Source organism: Dipodomys ordii, unplaced genomic scaffold, assembly GCF_000151885.1.
Source record: "Dipodomys ordii isolate 6190 unplaced genomic scaffold, Dord_2.0 Scaffold18, whole genome shotgun sequence".
NCBI lineage: Eukaryota > Metazoa > Chordata > Mammalia > Rodentia > Heteromyidae > Dipodomys > Dipodomys ordii.
Window position 1 is genome coordinate 14,385,179 of NW_012267234.1, and position 21,365 is coordinate 14,406,543.

The following is a 21,365-nucleotide window of genomic DNA, read 5'->3' on the forward strand; positions in this document are numbered from 1 at the left end:
CGGAATGGTCTTGCCTCCTCCTACGCCCAGTCACTGGCAGTACTGACCAACTGAATTTTTTAAAAAGCAAATGGTTAAATGTTTAAAGAGCATAGGCTATACCTTATTTACAAAGATATCTTCAGTGCTTAAAAAACTTCAGATTGAAAAAGGGGCTGAAGGAACAGTCCTGACAAGGAGATGACTAGGACGCTGTGAAAACGTTTGGGATCAGACAGCCTTCTCCTGGGTCATCTTAGAGCAGAGACGCAACCTTTGAGACCCTCCATTCCCTTTGTCCATGAAGAGATCATGCAGATTAAGTAGTTTAGTTCCAGTGAACATTACAGGGTCTGCTTCATCATTCCTGTCTGAGAAGTGATAGCTTTCCTGTGAGGATCAAATGCAAATATAGGAAATTCTCCCAACGAGGAGTGATGAATTCTTCAGCTACATTGTCAGTCCAAGGATGATTAAGATATGGCAGCTAAAGCCTGAGGAACCCTCAAGAAGAGTACAAGAGGAAGGTGGTTTTGCAAGAATGGAGGAAGGGTCTTCCTTCCTTGATCAACCCTGCCAATATTGCCCTGACCTCTTGCTGCTCCCTACAATGATGTTCAGGATGTCACAGATAGAACAGATCTTCTTCCACCCAACTTCCTTGGAACTAAGGACGAGGTAAAGATGGGCAGGCAGGAACGATGGAGCTGTGGGTGGTCCCTCAAATGAGTTGTTAAACATTAAACTTCACTAGCCATGGATAGAGTGTTTGTTACAACTGTACAAAAAGTTTATTCGTTTCATCAATGAATAGAGGACTGTGAGACTCAGAAGAATGTGGGTAGAGATGTGCTTTATCCTTTTTGTACCATGGACAGTTCCTGCTACTTTTGGTCCCTCACAGAGCCTTCACTAAACCTGTGTTTCCCCATTCTCAGATCGGGGACCGTGTGATGGCCTTTGTCAATTATAATGCCTGGGCAGAGGTGGTGTGCACGCCAGCGGAGTTTGTCTACAAGATCCCAGATGACATGACCTTCTCCGAGGCGGCCGCCTTCCCCATGAACTTCGTCACCGCCTACATGATGCTCTTTGAGGTCGCCAACCTCCGGGAAGGGATGTCCGTGCTGGTGCACTCAGCCGGTGGTGGAGTGGTAAGTTGGCTGCTTGTGATGCAGCTTCCAGAAGGTCATGCTGGCGGAAGCAAAGTGATGTGTAGCAGATTCTTTGGAGCGATCTGTGGTTCTGGCGGTGCTCACGTGGCTTGCACAGGCTTTGTTTATGATGATGCTGGGTATAGGGTTTGTCTGGAGCCTAGAAAAGTCACCAGGATGGCATGAGAAGGCACAGGGATCTCAGCTGGCTTTGGTAGGGGAGGTGGTCCCCATCATGGGTAGAATCAAATACATTCATCATTGTGGGCTGTCTCATGTCCTGATAGTATAATCTGAAGTGCCAAAGTGGTGGGCTACTCACTTTCTCAATGAATGACACCGTGTTCCAGATAGCTCCTCTGTTTATGACGCGTATTCTTTTGTGTGCTGGTATAATTTCTTGAGTGGGAAAAAGGTGACAGAGATAAGACTGGCACACTAGGAATTATTCATTGACCAGAGAACACCCAGGAAAGTCATTGCAGGTAGCGGATTTTGTGTTGTCTTTTTCTGGGATGTCTTTGCCAAGGAGGTAAACTGAGGGAGCTCAAGGAAGGCAGATGTTTGTACGTGGTTTCACTGCACCGTCTGAGTCCCTGTCATTCAGTAGAGGCTGTGCTCCCCCCCCGCCCCCCCTGCCTTGTCCCATAGCAGGTAGTGTGTCTGCGTTGTGGTCAGCTTGGCTTGGATGAAACTCTAGTATTTTTGAGAGTCAGGGAATCACTCACCAACTCAGTAAATCCATATTAAGCAATACTGTGTTTTAGACTCTGTGCATGCAGAGATCCACAAGAAAGAGGTCCCAAAATATCATCTAACAGGGTTTGAAAGGCTCTCAAGAGTTGGTGATTCTGTAGTTACTCTTAGAACTGAGTATATTTCCTTTTCTATTTTTTTTTTGGTGCTGTTACTAAGACTTGAACTCAGGGCCTAGGCATACTGTCCTTTAGCTTCTTTGTTCAAGTAGAGCCATAGTTCTACTTCTGGCTATTTGGTAAGCCACTGGGGATATGAGTCTTACTGACTTTCCTGCCTGAGCTGGCTTTGAGCCTTAATCCTTAAATCTCAAGCTCCTGAGTAGCTGGGATTATGTAAGTGTAACCCACCAGAGCCTAGAAATATTTTAGGTGAAGGTTTTATGAACATTGATTTAAAAAATCCTGGCTATATCAAAACTCTGTGCCAATGTAAAGCACATTCCTATATTTCCTCTCCAAGGAAACAAGCCTACATCCAAAATGATGGTGGCAAAGATTTGAACGTAAAGGGATGTTGTTCAAAGAATATATTCAATCACTTTAGCAAATTTGCTGATGTCTTTTGACCGTGAATAAAGATATAATAAAAGCTAAAAGTCCCTTAGAAAAGAGATAGATTTCAGTTCCAGCAATCTGCTCACAGCAAGCAAGCCATTTAGAATGCTGGCATTTATTATTGTGGCGTGCTCAGCATACAAAGTGTTAGAGACTTGTTTTCATATTATCAGCATAAACTCCAGTCTTTACAGTGATATTGCTCTCAGTCCTGCCAAGAGTTTCTTTGTTGGCACTGGTGATGTTTCATTTCATTTTACTTTATTTTTTTCCTCTTGTGTTTGTTCCTATGAAAAGGGGGAATTATCAAGGGCAGAAAATCTTGGGAAATAACAGAAGTTCTTTTGTTGTGTTTTGTTTTTTACCATTCCTTAGTCTAGGCTTAGAGACACCTTGGACAATAAGAGCTAAAATAGGTGAAGGAAATGAGGAAAGCAAGCAGAGAAGAGAATAAGATAATATACAAAATCCAGGCTATGGTGTCCTAAGCTTTGTTGAGCTGGACAACGGTGTTGTCTCTTAGCTTTGTAACAGTGAGTGAAATGGAGAGAAAGCATCATCCATTTGAATTCAATGGAAGCAAAACCATTACTAGAGAAAACCAGTAGGAATATCTGCATCCCCCCTCCCCATATTCTCCCGATTCTCATGAGAGACATATGAAAAACAGTGTACATCTTCACTGGAATTGTTCCAGCGAACGCAACTATCTCTACGAATGTTTTCTGATGCCATGCATCAGAAACAGCATCAAAGTAAAGTAAAATTTAGCCAAAGCCAATAAATGGGGGATCCAGAAGGATATGATCTGACTTAATCTTTGAACTCATAACTCAGGTGGGGCTGAGGAAGGTGGGGCAGGGAGGTCGGGAAATCTTGAGCAGCTTTTCTCCCAATGATGATTTGGTAGGCGCTACATGGCAGCCACCATGAGAGAATGGAGTTTTGTCCAGTGGTGCAGACTCGTGCATGTGACCACTCAACTAGGCTAGGCTTGATGCTACCATACACAAATGGAGGCATCCCATCCAGAGAGGAGCCAGCACCACCCACACTCCAGGGCAGACAGCACAGTGAGTTGACCCCAGTTAGAATTAGATTCTTCTCCAGTTCTTGAGGTAGGGGAGCCCCATTGGTTCATACATATTATCTGTGAACCCTGGGGAGGAAGAGAAGCACTTCCCATCTCTGCCAGGCACATTCATGGTTGAGGTAGCAGGTAGGATAATGGCACCCTGCAGACAGACCCGCGAGTGTGTTGCCTTACATGGCAAAAGGGATTTCACAGATGCAGTTGGGCTAAGGACCTCGAGATGGAGAAATTCGCTTGGCCTGTGGGTGGACCCAAAGTGATCACTGGGGTCCTTAAAGATGGAAGAGGGAGGCCCAAGAGGCAGAGAAATTTGAAGATGCTCCATTGAAGAGGCTTTGCAGCCACTAGATGCTGGGAGAGACAGGAAGTAGATTCTCCGGTGTAGGAACCCAACTCTGCCTAACACCTTGATTTTTGTCCAGTGGTCTTTAGATGTCTAGCACTGTAATAATAAGTATGTGTTGAGCCACCGAGTTTGTGATCATTGGTGTTACAGCAGCCGTAGTTAACTAATACAGCAATGAGGCCATTTTTCCTGGTCTACCTCCCCCTTTCCTCTTCCCTGTGGTGATCCCATAGAAACTTGAGAAAAGCACAGGAGAGCAAATGACAGAGAAGGGATTTGAACCCTAACCTGCTGGACTCCAAACCTATTCTGTTTCCACTCTACACCCCGCCATGTTGAGAGGACACAGATTCTTCCTTCCTCCAGTTTCCTCATTCATGTAATAAATATTGATTCAACCTCTCCCAGTGGTAAGTATAGACATTTTAAAGAGCCACAGATTATAGCCCTGGTATACATTTGCAAACTGGGTGCTGATGAGATAGTTTAAAAAAAGAAGATTAAGCCTAATTAGGATAAAGCTGCCTAAATTGGGTTTCTAAACCCAATCAGTGCTAATGCCACTAAGTCTTCTGTCTACTGCACACCAAAGGCGGGAACAGGGGATTTGCAGACAGTACCCAGGCTTGACGACCTTAGCTGGGATTTTGAGGAATTTTCCTCTGGCATTAGAACAACTCCATCCAGAACAGATTATGCTGTTGCTGGCATTTCCCAAGTGCCTTCTCGCCTTCTAAAACATGGAAGAACCGGCTTCCCTCTGACGTATCACCACCAGATGGCCTGAGATGGTAATGCCCTTAATTAGATCCAGTTGAAACTTAAAGGGAAAGGAAAGGAAGAAGAAACAGAATGGGACTCAGGTCTGGAAGTTCAACAGTTTTGTTGCCAATCCTATTTAACGGTACTGGGGTTTGAACTCAGCAACTTGCAGTTGCTACACCAGTCCTATACCACTTGAGTCACAGTCTTCAGCTCTGTGCTGGGTTCTTTGGAATCATTATTCATTTAACTTGGATGAAGTCCTCCATGCTGGAGGGTACAGAACAGTAAGGAGGGCATGATGTGAGTACTCGGGGCAGGAGCCCTCAGCTTAGTCCCAGCTCGCTCTTCCTGACTACCATCAGACTCAGTTTCCCACCCAGGTGAAGCTGGCACAAGCACTTGGTACACCTCTGACCATCCCCACTGCGAAGAGTTCCACTGTTTCCATTCTAAGACCACAATGCCAGTTAGTCAGAGGGGAAAATTGGAACCCAACATCCAGGGGTAGTGCTAACTGCCCCTCCACATAGCAGCAGCCTCAGCCATACCTGCCTCTTTCCTAAGTCCCTCCACCTGCCCTGCCACCAAACATTCAGTCCCCCAGGCCCCTGCAATGATAGGAAACAGAACTGCTAAAAATTTAAAGAGAACAAAGTAGCTCCATCATGTCCTTCATAAATAATCAAAAGGATGAGGATTAACTTCCTTGAGGTGAGGCGGGGATTTGGTATGGGTAGAAGCCCCCGCTTCTCTAACTGCTAGCCTAGGAATCAAGCATCTGCTTTCTGAAATGTTAGACATGCTATTGTCAGATATGTCATGATATGGGGTCCTGCCATCCCTCCCCCAATTTCTAGAATCTTCTGATGCCCAAGCCAGATACTGCATTCCTCATACTTCTAGTCTGCTGCCAGGTAAAAGTTTATATCTATAACACTTCTTCTGGGCCCCATCCGTGCCCTGCTAAGCATCCCTTGATCTTTATTTCACTCCTTCACAGTAACTCATGATTGCTTGAAGAAGCTACCTTCATCATAAATATTGTAAAGGTTGAATTTGGCCTTGGAGACAGGATTCATTTACTCAGTATCAGCGGAATAAACATATCAGCTCTTAAGAGGCAAAGAGCTAAAACAAAATTAACCCCAGCCATTTCCATACATTCTCTATGAGGCAGAAAAGATTACCTCCCCATTTTAGCAGAGGAAAAAGACACAGAGAGGTGAGTGACTTGCCACAGGGTACACTATATTAAAAAGAAGAGCTGGCATGGGGCTTTTGTTGAATCAGGACTCTTTGTTTTTTAAGTGCTGAGATGCAGATGGGGTAGTGGGGATACAGTGCTGAGAGAAGATTCTTTCTGCTTTGAGTAAGATGGGTTTTGTTGGCAGGCTTTCTTCTCTAAGAATAACCTGGCGTGAACAAGGGCTGAGAGTTACTTGGGAGAAGGGGAGGATCTTTGGTTGACCAGCTGATTTCCAAGCCAGGCAGATTCAGTGCTGGAGTTGTCCTGGGCCTTAACTTTCCAGATTTCATGTCCTGGAAGGCAAGGGTGGTATAATCCCTCAACCCTGTATCCTAAGCTCTAAGCCCATCGCCCAGCAGGTAGATGTGGCTCACTAACTACTTGAAAAAAAGAATGAAGATATTAAGGAAAGAAGAACAAAGGAAGTTATTTAGATCACCCAGGTTTTGGCTAGTCATGGGTGATGGTCATATGTCTGTAAATCTAGCTACCTGGAGGCTCAGAGTGGAAGGATCAAAGTTCAAGACCAACCTGGCAGAAGAGTTCTTGAAAAAAAATTTAAAAAAAACCCCACAAAAACAAAACCCAGAGCTGAGCCAGGCCTCAGTGGCTCATGCTTGTAATCTTAGCTACTCAGGAGGCTGAGATCTGAGGATCGTGCAGTTCAAAGCCAGCCTGGGCAGGAATGTCTGTGAGACTCTTATCTCCAGTTAATCACCAGAAAACCAGAAGTGGCACTGTGACTCAAGTGGTAGAGAGCAAGCCTTGAGCTGAAGAGCTGAGGGACAGTGCCCAGGCCCAGAGTTCAAGACCCATGACCCACAAAAAAACCAGAGCTAGATGAATGGCTCAAGTGATAAAGCCTCAATATAGCGAACATGAGGCCCCGAATTCTAACCTGTATACCAGAAAAAAAATCTAGCATTTAGAGAAGAATTAGTTTATCCTTGCTTCTCTAGTTTCCACAGACTCAAGGCACATTTTTTCAAACCTCTTGTAACCTCATTTCTTTATCTGTTAAAAAAATAAGCATAATACCCATATTCTCATCTTTATGTGGTATTTCATAAAAGGGACCATGTAATTGGATTAACATGCTCTGTGGCTCCTAGAAAATTCATGTGTTCGCTGCTATATTACTACCATTATTACCATCCTATTATTACTACTGCTATAATTGTCCAATTAGAAAGCATTACTCAGTGGTCCTTTGACATTTATAGCCGGAAACAAGGGAGCAGCACATCACGTGATCTGCGTGAGGGTGAGTAGCTGTTGAAGCCTGAAGTGGGGGCAGGTGAAGCAATCTCAGCTTCCTGGAAGTGAGGGTGGTGAAATAATCTCACTTCCCTTCATGTCTTGTCTCACAGCCACTGCTTGGCACTCTCATGATTAATGGGATGCTCTTACTTGTCCCTTTGCAAACATCAGTTTCTTTGAACATACGAGGTGCAATTAAACGTTAAGGAAAATTCTGCTCTGGAGATCTGGCCCCTTGAACACACACTGAGAGCTCAAAGCATGTGCACTGATCTTGGCTGAGGTTATATGACCCTGGAGACCCATCTGCATCCTCCATGACATATCAGGCAAGGGCTCGGTTGCTTTTACAAATATGATTGCCATATTAAAACGAATCAGCTCCACTGGAGACAAATGAGCACGTAGCAAACAGCGGCCATGAGGTCTCTGTTCCCCCTGATTCCCACCAGGCTGTCGGCCCCAGCTATAGACACCCTGTGTCCTAAGCTGACCACGGGTTATCCTGATAGGTGGCTTTTCCAACTCACTCTATGGTAGATGAAGTTTGCCTTAACTGTATTGCAGGACAGGAAGAGGAAGTTGGATCCTTGCTTAGCCCTCTCACAAGCTAGACTCCTCCCCAACCAAACCCATCCATACCTTCCTGCCTATCGCTTCTTCCTCCCTTCTCTTTCTGTCCTATTTCTTTATTTGTTTTTCCTTTTCTTGCAGCTTCCCCCTCCATTCTTCCCCCCTCCATATTCTTTCCAATCCCAGCCTCCTGTGCCATTAGAATGACCTGCAGAAGCCAGCAATGCCCAGCTTGGGTAGCATAGTTCTTAAAGTAGCCAGGAAACATGGTACAAAACCCAGGAGAGTGTGATCTTTGGCGAGAGAGAGCTGCAAATGTGGGCATGGCTGGTTTTCAGGGACAGGTGGTGGTAGAGTTGGCAGAGACATTGTGAGAACCCTGTTAATGCTGGCTTCCCCAAACCTCCCCATTCTCCAGACTCACACCTCCACTAAGTTTTTATTCGTAAGTCTTAAATCAACAGATGGATTCATTTCAAGATAAAACCAAGTAGCGATTTTCAATGCCAGTAGGTGTGTTTATATACATGATACATCTGTAACATTAAGTATTCGATGCACTTTCCACGCTCAATTTTTTTCACAAGCATACTGCCGAGGACATTGAATTCATTATCTTATCTGCGTTCCCCCAAATTCATGAGGCATAGACTATGATCGCCAGGCAATTTTGAGACTTTTTTTTAACTTAGAGTTTTGAAATGGAGCCAGTGACACAGAATCAGATAGTTGGCAAGGAAAGAGGTAAAATCCATACTGGGAATTTTCCCCCTCAAAACCAATGCATCAGTGCACAAATACTAGGTGTGGAAGGAGAAAGGAGACAGCAAATCCGGGTTGACCCATCTGTTCATGGTTTCTCTCTCACCTATTTTTGGAGTGTCAAAGTGGCCTTGCTCCAAACTGTCTTTTGATGATATGTGCTGGCCTCTGAGAGGCGAGATGGACAGAGGGAGGGCAAGGAAGAAATCCTGAGCAATGGATGAGGTAGACGGTTTGAACCAAGCTGTCCCAGCTCAGAGAAGAAGGCTAAGAACTTTCCTCACCCCACAGCCCCAAGAGAAGGTCAGTTCCACTAAGGTTCCTAGACTGAGCAAATACAAATTTAATTGGCAATCCTTACTTTCCAGACCCCTGATTTCTCCCACAGAGTTTTAAACCTTCCAGGGGATTATTTACGCTAGTGAGACCGAAAGCCTGGATTTGCAGTGATTAAAAGACACGTCCAGTCAGGAGTGCATTAAGGAAGGCAAATATTTTAAGCCCCAACAGCAACAACTGAACAGAGCACTGTTCTCTTGAGCACAGCTCATTATGAGGGAAAAAAATATCTGCACATTTAGTGCAAGGCCTGGGCTCACACCCCACAAGACCAAGTAGAGGCAGGTCTTTGTCACCCTTATACCGGGCTATATGACCCCCAGTCACAGACAAATGCAGGTCACAGATGCATGGTCAAAGGACAGAAGAATAGAGCTGGAGTATGCTATCATCAAAAGAGTGCCACATGTAGACACAGTTTCATGGTTTAACACAGCTTGTAAACCATCAAGCCAGGGATCGTGTTTGATTTGCCACTACTAAAATACAGTCTTCAAAGCAGAGATAGTCCTCAGCAGGCTCTTTATGATATCCTTTTGTGAACCACAAAGATAGAAATTCCTACTTTACTATCCCAAATCTCTTTATGAGCCTATGGCCATATTATTGCTTACCAGTAGAACTGCCATATAAAAATGTAGGCTGCAGAGCTAAGGTTATAGTTCAGTGGTAGAACACCAGCGTGGCATACAAGAAACCCTGAGTTCTATCCCCAGTACTGCGACAAAAAGAACAAAACTATAAAATAAAGGGTAAAACCCTAACTCATGGAGTATCTCCTAAAGAAATTAAAGGCAGATAACCAATCTCTATTCAAACATAGACCATCTCTGAAATTCAGCCAGCAGTGGACTAGAGCCCAAGTTAACAATTGTGGACAAAATAGATTCAGACTGCACCTTGTATAATAGTATGCAAAAATATTCACTGCAATATGCCTTATAATTGCATTACAATATAATTGGCTGTAAGACATGGATTGAGTAGAAGGAATTACAGTAGAATTCCATAATAGAATATTTTGCAGCCATTCAAAACATGATGGTGTTAAAACTGTTGTCACAATCCACCAAAAATATTCATAATATAAGCTTAGAGAGAAAAAAATATAATCACAGTGCTATTCACTGTGTTTCCAATTTTGTGGAGAACCAAATGCATTGGTAATCCATAACAGAAACCCAGAACATAATACATCAAATCATGTGGAGGGTTTATCTCTGAGATACGGCAGTACTGTTGGCATTGTATAGATAGATAGTGTCCCAGATTTTCTGAATTTCATTCTTTACAGTGGGCCTGGACACACATTGCATTCACAGTGATGCTTTTAAAGAAGAGTTTAGCAGAGCTTCGAGTTGATCATGGAGCTGAGGATCATGGCGTGTCACTCTTTGATACCTAATGTGAATCAGGAGAGCTTTTGCATATGTTCAGAGTTTGTGCTGTGCTTGCAGAAATTGTTGCACTCAGGCCAGGAAATTTTCAGGAGGAAGGATTTGATGGGAATCAGAAACTATGAGTAATTTACCTTGAGTTCTTTTTGGTGAGGGTGACCTCTAAATACTTAGAGGTCAAGTCAGAGGATGTTAGGAAGCCCTGGAGTTTTCCCATCATTGCATCCCAAATCCGGGCTTAGTATCTGTCTAAATATAGCGAGTACATAATATATAACAATATGAGTATGAATATATGATCTTATATATATCTTGGCTCACCATATCTATTGGACTGTGCTAGGGAATCCATCCAGTCGCCTTTTTATTTAAGTGTAGGAGATACATTTCTGGCATGGTCCAGTAGACAGTAAGATCTTCCCTAGGCAACAGATTCAATTTAGATTTCTCTTTTCACTCACAGCCCAGGGTACCCACATGCCATGGTACGCTTTGACTTCTCTCCTGAGAGAAGGCACCAGTAAGAGAACTGTTAATGCATGACACGGTTAAGCCTGTGGTTAGTAATGGCAACCTGACTCCCTTCTGTGGTTTTAGTGTTATTATTCTGGTTTTTCCGACCCATTCAAATGTGGTACCCCAAATCCTGTCATGCAAGAAATGTCTGGCATAAACAAAGAATTATCTGGACCTGAGGATGCCTAGGTAAATCCCATTATGCCACATTTAAGAGGCTTGTTGCCGTTAACTCATTGTCTACTGAGCATAGTTCCATTTGACAAAGAGCTGAATGGGCTGGACTTGGCCAGTCTGGAAAAGAGAAGGTTCCAGATGCAGGTGGGGTATTGCAAACTTCCAAAGGACAATGATGAGGGAGTGAGATACACAGAGCCACTGTTGTGTGAGCCATGCTTCCTTAGAGCCAAACTGGCCACAAGGCACCCATTGGACAGCGTTGGGCCTTCTAAACAGAATTGTCCTGCAAATAAATGGGTTAACGTGGGAGGCCATTCGTTGTCCATTTCTACCTTGTTATTATCATCTTGGACATATTATGGGAAAAAGTCAAATCAGAAATCTCCCTCTGCACCAGACACCTTGGAATGGATGACCCAAGAATATCCCTGCATGTTGAGAGACTCTGTGTCTGTGCTCTAAGTGCTCCCCGGGGATCTCCTTCTTGGCCTACACTAGGAGAGCTAAGTCTAAGTACCTGGTCCAAGATCTTGTTGGAATGACAGGGAAAGGACTTAATTGTCAATATTGGTGGGATCAGGCCATGTGTTGAGCTCTGTTTATAAGGGCTGTCTCCTTCCTTCCTTCCACCGACCCATAGTATGACAACATGTTCACACGTGTAGTTTTGTATTTACTCACTTATTCATTCATTTATTCATTCATTGTTCCTCTCCATGCTGAGTGAATACCTTCAGTGTGCCTGGCATTGTGCTGGGGCTTCAGATCAAAGGTGACTAATGATCTGACATTGGTGGCATTGTTTAAGGAGGGAAATAACTTGTCAAACAATCTTAAGAGTGAAATAAGAGCCAGGCAGTGAGGTTCTACCTCACTCCCGTAATTCTAGATACTTCCAGGGCCTGAGATCTAGAAATTCATGAGACTTATTAATCTTCAGAATAACCAGCAAAAGAGTTGGACTGGAGGTATTGCTCAAGTGGTAGAGCACCAGCTTAGCAAGTGTGAGGCCCTGATTTCAACACTCCAAATATGGGAAATAAATAAATGAAGAGTTAAAATAGGGCTGGGGATGTAGCTCAATGATTGGAGCACTTACCAAATGTGTACAAGGTCCTGGGTTTAATCCCCAGGATTGAACCAAAGGAAGTCAGCAAGAGGGGAATAACTTAACTCTTGTTGCATGCACAAAGAAAGCCAGTTAAGTTTGAAAGTGTTTCACTATGAAATGGCTAGATAATATGTTTTGGACACATGACAACTCCTACAAGAGCAGACCTGTAGATAGGGAGGTAGAAAGGTGAAATGACCATGAGCAGCCGTCAATCACAATGGTTGCTCCTGTCTGGGGACTTGTCTGGGTCAACTCTGTTCCCTACATGACTGACCCATAAACTACACTGATCTAGAGTCTAGTGTCACCTTCCAGCTGGGATGGGCCCTAACCCTCCACCTCAGTGGTGAGATTTGATGTCCCATAGTCCTTATGTGTGATCTCTGTGAGCTGGCAGGAACAGAGCAGTGGTGGACGTTTGAGAAGCTCACCCCAGAGCAGCCACCTTCAGATGCCATTGTTGATCACATCAGAGGGTGTAGCAGCAAAGGTCAGACACCTGCCCTAAGAGTCCCGGTTAATGAGATGATGCCTTTCTCCAGCCTAGTCTTCCCCAGCCGGGCTCCTGCACCATTGCACATCAGTTCACCAATGCCTGTGTTTAGTGAGATGGCAGACAGGAGTCAGGGAGGTGAGCTTCTACTTTGTAAGCTTTGAGCCCAGTCCTGCATGAGCCTCTACCTGCCTAACTCTTAACTCTCTGAGTTACCTGGTGAGGTAGACTCAATTATCCCCATCGTTAGATACAGCTCTCAGTCAGATTGAGTAGGCTGAGGTCTCTCCAGGGATGAGCAGTAGATCTAAGCATCAGAATTGAAGGAGAGAACCAGTGAGGGTTCCTATGGCTCTAAGATGGACTTAGGACCCTGTTTACCTGGATGTGCAGTTTATGCCAACTGAGCAAGGAAAATAAATAGCATTCCCTTCACTGTCAGACAGAGTGTCAGTTTGGACAATCAATTGTAGAGTTTACACGGTCACCCGACCTAACAGTAGTTCAAAAACACCTTTTTTGTATGTGGTTGAAAATGAACTATTTGTAAAAACCACAGCTTCAAACTGGGTACAAATTGTAATTTGGCTGGAAATGGAAATCCAGCATCCCGCTAGGCAGTTGCAGTCATCCAGGAAATCTCACTAGATCTGCCCTGTGGAAGACAGCCAGCCTGGAAATGGCCTGACCCTCGGTGATTTAGAGCCTCAGGAAGGGAACTTGGCCATCTGCTGGGATGGATCAGGAGCCTAGAACATGCTTTTGGAGTCCACCTCGGGTGAAGAGGCCAGTTAGGAGCTCCGGGCTGTCCTGTGGCCCCCCGTCACATGGCTGATGAGAGATGCAAGAGTCCATGGGACCCCCGCAAGGGGAGATTCAGGCTGTGCCACTGCACAGAAATTTACTGAAATCTTGGAGAGAAGCGAGGAGTGGCTCCATTCCTGTTGCCAAAGCTGGAGACAGATGATGTGGGGTCGAGTCTTGTCTCTGCTACTGCTGTGAGACTTGGAGGCAGTTTCTCTGTGCTTCATTTCCTTCATCTGGAAAATGACTTTGAATAAGTACCTATATAACAGAGGCCATGCTAAAGACTGAGTTTTATTTATAGAGCTGGGTGTCCTGCCCAGAACTCCATCAGCTCTCTACAGCTGAGTCTGAATCGATCCATGTATCTAGAGCCTTCACTTCTCTGTCAGTGCATTGACTCCACCACTGCTGAAGGAGTACAGAGCAGACTGGGTGAGAGAGAGGTGGGTATTGTCACCATTGCAGTCATGTGACAGAGCAGAGGTAGGACTGCCAAGAGACCAGATCCAGAGTGTGTCATTGAGGCCTAGGGAGCAGGAAGGCTCAAAACTTCCATACTTGGAGAGCTCCGGCTCCAGCTAATGGGGCCGGGGGCTTAATTTCTCCTCTTGTATTTCTGAGTCACAGAAATCCATGTTAGTCATGCCGTGACTGACAGGATCCCACACACCAAACCCACGCACTGTGACATCAACCTCGTGAGACACGGAGGAAGGAGAGGGTTACTGGGCCATCAAAGAGCAAATCAGAGCAGGAGGCTTCGGTGATGCCATCGAGTCTCTGCCTTCACTGTACGTCTAGAGCCCCTCTTCCCAGGGGACTTAGAAAGTGGGTGCTAATCACCGTGCCCTGCTCTGGCTTGAAATAAAGTACACACTCATCACAGATTGTGGGTGAGCACTGTGGGAGCTCTCTTCTAATTGCCACAGGGTGATGCTGGTTCTCACCGGCCGGTCTCATCCTGAGCTGCATCTGCATCCCCTAGGAAGTTGGTTCAACCCGGATGTCAGGGCCTCTACCTGCCCGAGAACCTGCATTTCAACCCATTGTTCCATAAAGACAAGGCTGATCTGGACACAGTGCATAAGCATCGATGCTCTGGTCCATGTGAATAAAAGAAAAAGGGAGGAAAACAAAGAAGACCCTATCTACCATATCTTCTGAATGTATCTACTGCTTGTTTGGATTAAAAAACCAAAAACAGGGCTGGGAAGGTGGCTCAGTGGTAGAGCGCTTGCCTTGCATGCCTGAGGCCCTGGGTTCGATTCCTCAGCACCACATAAGCAAAAAGAAAAAAAGCCGGAAGTGGCGCTTTGGCTCAAGTGGTAGAGCGCTAGCCTTGAGGGACAGCGCCCAGGCCCAGAGTTCAGGCCCCACAACAGGACCAAAAAAAAACAAAAAACCAAAAACATGGGTGCTAGTGGCTCATGCTTATAACCCTAGCTACTCTGGAAGGCTGAGATCTGAAGTTCCCAGTTTCAATACCAGCTGAGGCAGAAAAATCCCTGAGACTCTTATCTTCAGTTAGCCATTAAAAATGCCAGCAGTGGACGGAGGTGTTGCTCAAGTGGTAGAATGACAGCCTTGAGAATGTAGGGCCCTGAGTTCAAGATTCACTCCTGGCATAAAGGAAAAAGTTGTCCAGATTTATATCTTAAACACTTGAAAAATGCCTGTTTCTCACCCTTCTACCTTGACCGCCCCCCCCCCTGCCAAGTTAGAATGAGTGCAGGTGTAGGTCACTAGCTTTCCAGTGACAAACAAGACAGGAAAAATGAAACCACTGGTTCTCAGAGCATAATAGGTAAGAACTAGAACATTCCTTGCTGCCTGAGATGGTAGGTTACAGGAATCAGCTTGCACCATGGCGATTTGAAATTTCCTGTTTTTACAGCCACTAAGTCAACTGCATTGTTGAGCCAGGCAAACGATAGCATTCATCTGAAAAAAGAAAAAGATTCTGACCCTGTGTCAGAATCCCAGTGTGGGAGGTGGTATTGTCATAAACAAAGCAAATGGCTAGTGCAAATAGTCCAATGAGTAGATTTTATGATCGAGTGCCATTGTCTTGTGTGGCTGGGAGTGCTTCAGTGCATTGATAAAGATGGAGAGAAACACAACTAAAAATCTCTTTTTTAGTTTTTGGAGAAAAAAATATCCCTCATTATTTCCTCCATGAATTCTTCTGGTGCATTCTCCAGCTCAGCCTGCTGATGGATTGCCGTCCTTTGACCATGCTGGTGGTCTGTGGTTTCCATGAGCTGTGGAAACAAGTGTTTGGATAAGATAAACTGAATTCTTTCAAGTGTATAGAAATGGGTACGTCTGCAGTAGAAATATCCTTTAAAAAGAAAACAAAAACAACCAAACTTTGGATACTGAGCCAACTCTTGTCTTAGAGAGCCTGCCTCAATCACAAGGCCTATTTGAGCCCCAGTAACTTGGCCCCAGGAGAGTCCTTTCTGTTTCTATCTCATTTCCTGCTACCTTAATGCATGCCTTTGGTGTGCCGCATCTGCGCAGATTCCTAGTGCACCCATGGGGTCTTATCAGTGGTTGAAATTGGGGCTCTTGTCTCCATGGCTTAGGTATGCCATTGTACTTTCAATAGGACATTTATTCGTATCTGTTGCCTCCATTAAGATGCATGCTCAGAAACACAGCCATAGCCACTTGATGATGGAAGGGCGGCAGAAGGAGACTGAGAGTCAGAGGATGCTCAGGAATCAGCCAGGAGAAAAGACAGGGGAAGGATTTGGTGGCCGTGGTGGCAGCACAGACCAAGGTACTATCAAGAGAGGCAGAGAGGAGCTTCAGAAGAACTCTGGGTCTTTTTCTGTGGGGCCAAAGCTCCACTTCTCCCATGAGATGAGAGATCAACATTGTAGAGTGAGTCTCTTTGAGTGGTGCGTGAGCAGCCTCTTGTTTAGTTGAACCCCCGATACCAAATGCTGAATCTCAGTGTGCTGACAGGATCATCTGTCTTAAATTCCCATTTAGTGGGTGATGAGAATTTCTGCTGGGCTCGATCCCAGTTCCCAAATGGTTATAGCTAAAGCCTGCCAGTATTCAGCACTTCATGTGGGCCAGGCGGTGTGTGAGCCTTCATAGGAATGCAGCTGTACCTCTAACCATTTGTCTACCATGCTTGGCTCTTCTGTAAGTAGATCTTACTTGAAACTGCTTGTCTGTCATTAAGAGTTATATAAGGACCCAGAGTAGCTGTAACAACTCTCCCCAGGTTTCCTGAGGTCTCTGGTCTGGTTCTCCAAGCCCCAGAACATAGATCGGGCTCATAGAAATGTGGCTGTAAATCTCCCCAAAGATATTATCATGAAGCCTTTCACACCGAGTCTGGGGACGCCTGCATTTCCCTACCACGCTGGTTCCCAGCTCAACAGCCTGAGTGCTCAGAGGGACAGATAGGAGGACCATCGGAGTGTGACTTTAGAGTCAGGGACACTGGCTTTTAAAAGCCCTTTTTTGTTTTCACCATCCCCATTATAAATGGGGATACATGGGCAGCTAAAATATGACTGAAAAGGTGTGTTGAGGACTTGTGGTGCCATTTAGCATTGTGCCTTACTCATCGTGGGATGAAAGACACACAGCTCCTTTTCCAGTGTCCTCTCAGCCATTGAGAAGAGAATGGGGCCTTCGTGCGGAAGCTCACTCAGAGGGAAGGGAAGGCAATGAAAACCAGCACACCTCTCTCCCCCTGTGCTGCAGCCTTGGGCGAAGGGATGGCCTTGTTCATTTCATGTCCTGGGTCTGCAGGTTCGTTGCGAAATACTTTTTACTGAACGTTCATTCCATCTTCCCCAAGTAGTTATCGAGTGCATGGTATTTACTAGGCAAGAAGGAGAAATGAGAGTAAACAGCTGGAAGTGGCAAAAGGGTACAGATTTTCTAAAACTGCAAGGAAAGCCCTTTAAATACCGAGCATTATTTACTATTAAGAAAACTCACTGAGGGCTCCTACTGCCTGTGCTGGAAGGCTGCAGATAGATGTATTCTGAGTTTGTGTTGGCATGAGTTATATCATCACTATAGTCCTAATTGTCTATTATTAATTAAATACTACATACCATATATTAATTGAATATATAATTAGCTGGTAATTATATATTCGTATATTAATAATTACATAGTATAAGTAGTCATAATGCCATATTACTGTGTAATTTGTAACAATATAAATTATAACTAAAATGATTTATAATAATTATATATTATATACCACATTTATAATTGTATTATTAATTTATAATTTATATGTAATAAATACTAATTGTATGTGCACATGATACTAACATACACAAATTGTATGTGATTCTGGTTTTATGCGATCATATAATACATGCTCTACATATATATTTATGTGATACTTATATGCCATATGAGAAATATAGCATATGCTATATGAAATAATTTAGAGGCACATTTGCTTATTTCAGTTAACAACAGGCACATAAGTTGGCTCCATGAGATAAATAACAGAGCCAAAAACAAATCTGAACCACCTAATGACATTGTAACCATTGAAACATCATGGTATCATCACCCATTGCTTATATTTCTGTGGTGAGTCCTGTATAAACCAACTTTGTGAGCCATAGAAAAGTACAGAACAGGATAACAAGTGACTGTGTTATCCATGGGAATAAACCCTACTGTAAAACAGTATGCTGTGGTACCCAGGGAGTGGCCTCTCAATCTCGTGATAGGCTGAGTCAGGTGATTAGTCTCTGCCCCCAGGTTTGCAGGTGCACACAATAATGCTACACAGTGATGAAGTCACCAAACGAAGCGCTTCTCAGAATGTATCCCTACCATTAAGTGGTACATGACTGTATGTTAGCAACCCAGATACCTAGAGCCTCTCTCTCCCTCTCCCTCCCTCTCTCGCTCTTTCCCGTGAGTATTTCCCTCTTTAAAATGGAAATGGTCAAGTTCCGCCTCTGTGAGAGGTGGCATTTGCTAATGAAATCTATGCTTCAGTGGAGCAAGGGAAGTTCTCTTATACTGTTGATGGGAATGTAAATTAGTATAGCACTTATGAAAATAGTAGAGCGGCTTCTCAAAAAAAAAGGCACAAAAACTAGACATAGAATTGCCATATGATCCAGCAGCTCCATTAAAAGGATTGAAATCAATATATTGAAGTCCCATCTCTCCTCCTATTAGGATGGCATTCACAGTGTCTGAGCTGTAGACTCAACCTAGATGCCTATCAATGGATGAATCCATTTTAAAAAGTGTTACATATACAAAATGGAAAAATAGGCTGGGAAGGTGGCTCAGTGGTAGAGTGCTTGCCTTGCATGCAATGAGGCCCTGGGTTCAATTCCTCAGCACCACATAAGCAGAAAAACATCCAGCTATAAAAAGAACGAAATATAACTGGGCACTGATGGCTCATGCTTATAATCCTAGCTGCACAGGAAGCTGAGATCTAAGGATTGAAGTTTGAAGCTAGCCTGGGCAGGAAAGTCTGTGATAAACTACTCAGCCAGAAGTGGTGCTGTGACTCAGTTGGTAGAACCCTAGCGTTGATCCAAAGAAGCTCAGGGACAGTGTACAGGCCCAGAGTTCAAGCCCCAGGGCTGGCCAGGAAGAAAAAAAAAAAAAGAATGAAATTCTACCATCGGCAGCGACATAGATGAAATGGAAAGACATTAGTGAAGTGTCACACAGAAATGAACCCTAAACCAAAAGTACTGGTATCCTCATAAGAGCACAAAATTTGGACAAGGAACTGTTATAGAGAAGAGATGAAAGGAGAAAGGTAGATACCTCCAAACCAAGGAAAGAGGCTCTGGACAGGTTTTTCCCTCTCTCCCTGTAGAACAAACTAACCCTGCCTATACCTTAGTTTGATCTTAGAGTTCCCACATGGGAGAAGAGGTTTCTATGTTAAAGCAACCTAGCTGTGGCACTCTAGCAAATGCATTCAGAGAACAGCTTATTTGGAGATGATTGTGAACCTTGTTTTGGATCTGTTGAGTTTCTGTGTTGTTTTGGGGACAGCCAGGTAGAGTTACATGCCAAAATGGCAGCCATATGTGAAGACATGGGACGTAGTAATAAGGGCATAGCAGTCGCCTCCAACATTGTCATCTTATAGCACATCTTATAGACTTACATACACTTATAGAGGAGAATGAAGAATTGTCCTGTTTGCCTGAGGACCGACAACAGAAAGGAGACCACAGGATATTAGAACTAATTTCTAATTTCCTGCCCCAGTACTAACAAAGTTAGCTCAAGCCCTGCAATTATGCAGCTACATTCATTAATGTATGTAAGGCCAATGAGTTTTAAGGATTTACTACATCAGTTACTGGGATTTACACTCACTAAGAAGGATAGACTCCTCTTTGTTCTACAAAATCTGGGATAAAAAACTTAAACAAACATCAAAACTATTCTTAGCACAGAAACCCATCGCCTGTCCGGTCTTAGGTTCACATCTGTGTGTTGGCCCCCAAGGGACCGTGCCAGTGACATGTCTATTTACGACATGAAAGTCTACTTAGCTGAAATGTCCAAGTAAGTTGGCAGCACAAAATAATAGAAAATGGCACTGGCTCAAATCAGAGTTCTCCTTTGAAAACCTGCGGGCGGGCTTCTTGCCTTTTCTGGGTGTCCTCTCTGTCATCTATAAATCAATGGGGAGATGCACAGGACAGTCTTCCACCTGTGACATCCTGTGAGTCCCTCCAGCTTGCCTCTAATTGCAATCCATAATAAGATAGCATTTCCATAAATTGACCTGCCAACCGGAATTATCCACCATATTGAAGACATGAAAATAAGAGGAGAGGCAGAAATGCACATGGCAGATGGCTTTGGTAGGATAATTTCCCCAAATGAAATGCTGGAAAGAGATGGTGGTTTTGGAACACATCTTCATTAAAAACAGCATGGTTTTTACTGGAAGATTTAAGAACACATGTGGCCGCAGTATTACATCCAGTATCCTGAATTTCCACCATATTGGAAGAGGGTATGGAAAACGGCACTTGTAATTTCCCCCTAGACCATTTCATATTTAAGACCTCTTACTGATTTTTTTTATATGCCAGAGCACCTTCATTCAGCCCCGGAGATAATAAGCTCCTAAGGGGAAAGATAATGAAGATTTATCAAGTCCCTGTTGAGTATCACATTTTTGTACCAGGTCCTTGACTTATACAGAGGGCTGCTGGGTATGCTGAAGGCTGCTTGCTTTGAGGTTCTGCACAGAACATCCTAGGCCTAGTGGAATAAGCCAGATGTGTGCAAGGGTTACTGTAGCCCTTCACCAACCCCAGGGTGGGGATAGTTGGATAAATACTGCAGCTTTGTCATCTCTTGGTTGGAATAACCCTGAGGTGTAGCTGCACCTTCTCATAGAAGTCCTCAGAAGAAGTAAGCTCCAGTTGCCCATGGGGGGTGTGGGCTTGATAACCTTTATTTGTTACCTTCTTCTTTGGTCTTAATACCATGCTATTTTCTGGGACAGGGTCTGGTGGTACACATCAGTAATACCAGCTAACTTGGGAGGCTGAGGCAGGAGGATTAACAGTTCAAGGCCAGCCTGGGCAAATTCAGGAAGATCCTATCTCAGAAAAATGAAAGCAGAAGGGCTGAGGGTGTGGCTCAAGTGGTGGAACATTGCTTAGCAAGTGCAAGGCCCTGAGTCCAAGTCCCAGGAGGGCACACATAAAAATAGTTCAGTCTCTTGCTGAGGTTGTTTGATTTCTGGTGAGTTTTCTCGGCACCAGCGGCTTTTACCTGAGACAGGTTTTGTTGTGATGCTGCAACGTGTGTACACATTTTTGGCTGTTACAGTCAGAAAAATGAAGCTGCTGTTGGTGTGTAGCAGAAGCTGGGAAGAGTGCTGAGCATTCTGTAATGCACAATCGATACACCACCAAGACTGACCCAATCCGACACATGTTCATAGTGCTAGAGTGGAAGATGCAGCCTGCCTCCAACAGGACTGGTAGTGTGTGAGATAATGGAGATTTATTGAGGGTCTGT

General features: G+C 44.3%; 1 protein-coding gene across 1 annotated transcript in view; it reads left to right on the top strand.

The window, feature by feature from the left end:
- Window positions 1-21,365, top strand: part of Vat1l (vesicle amine transport 1-like) — a 77,155-nt gene that overhangs the window by 7,030 nt on the left and 48,760 nt on the right. Inside the window, exon 3 of the mRNA XM_013012696.1 lies at window positions 918-1,133. Within this exon, the coding sequence (XP_012868150.1) occupies window positions 918-1,133 (216 nt within the window). The remainder of the gene's footprint in view (window positions 1-917; window positions 1,134-21,365) is intronic.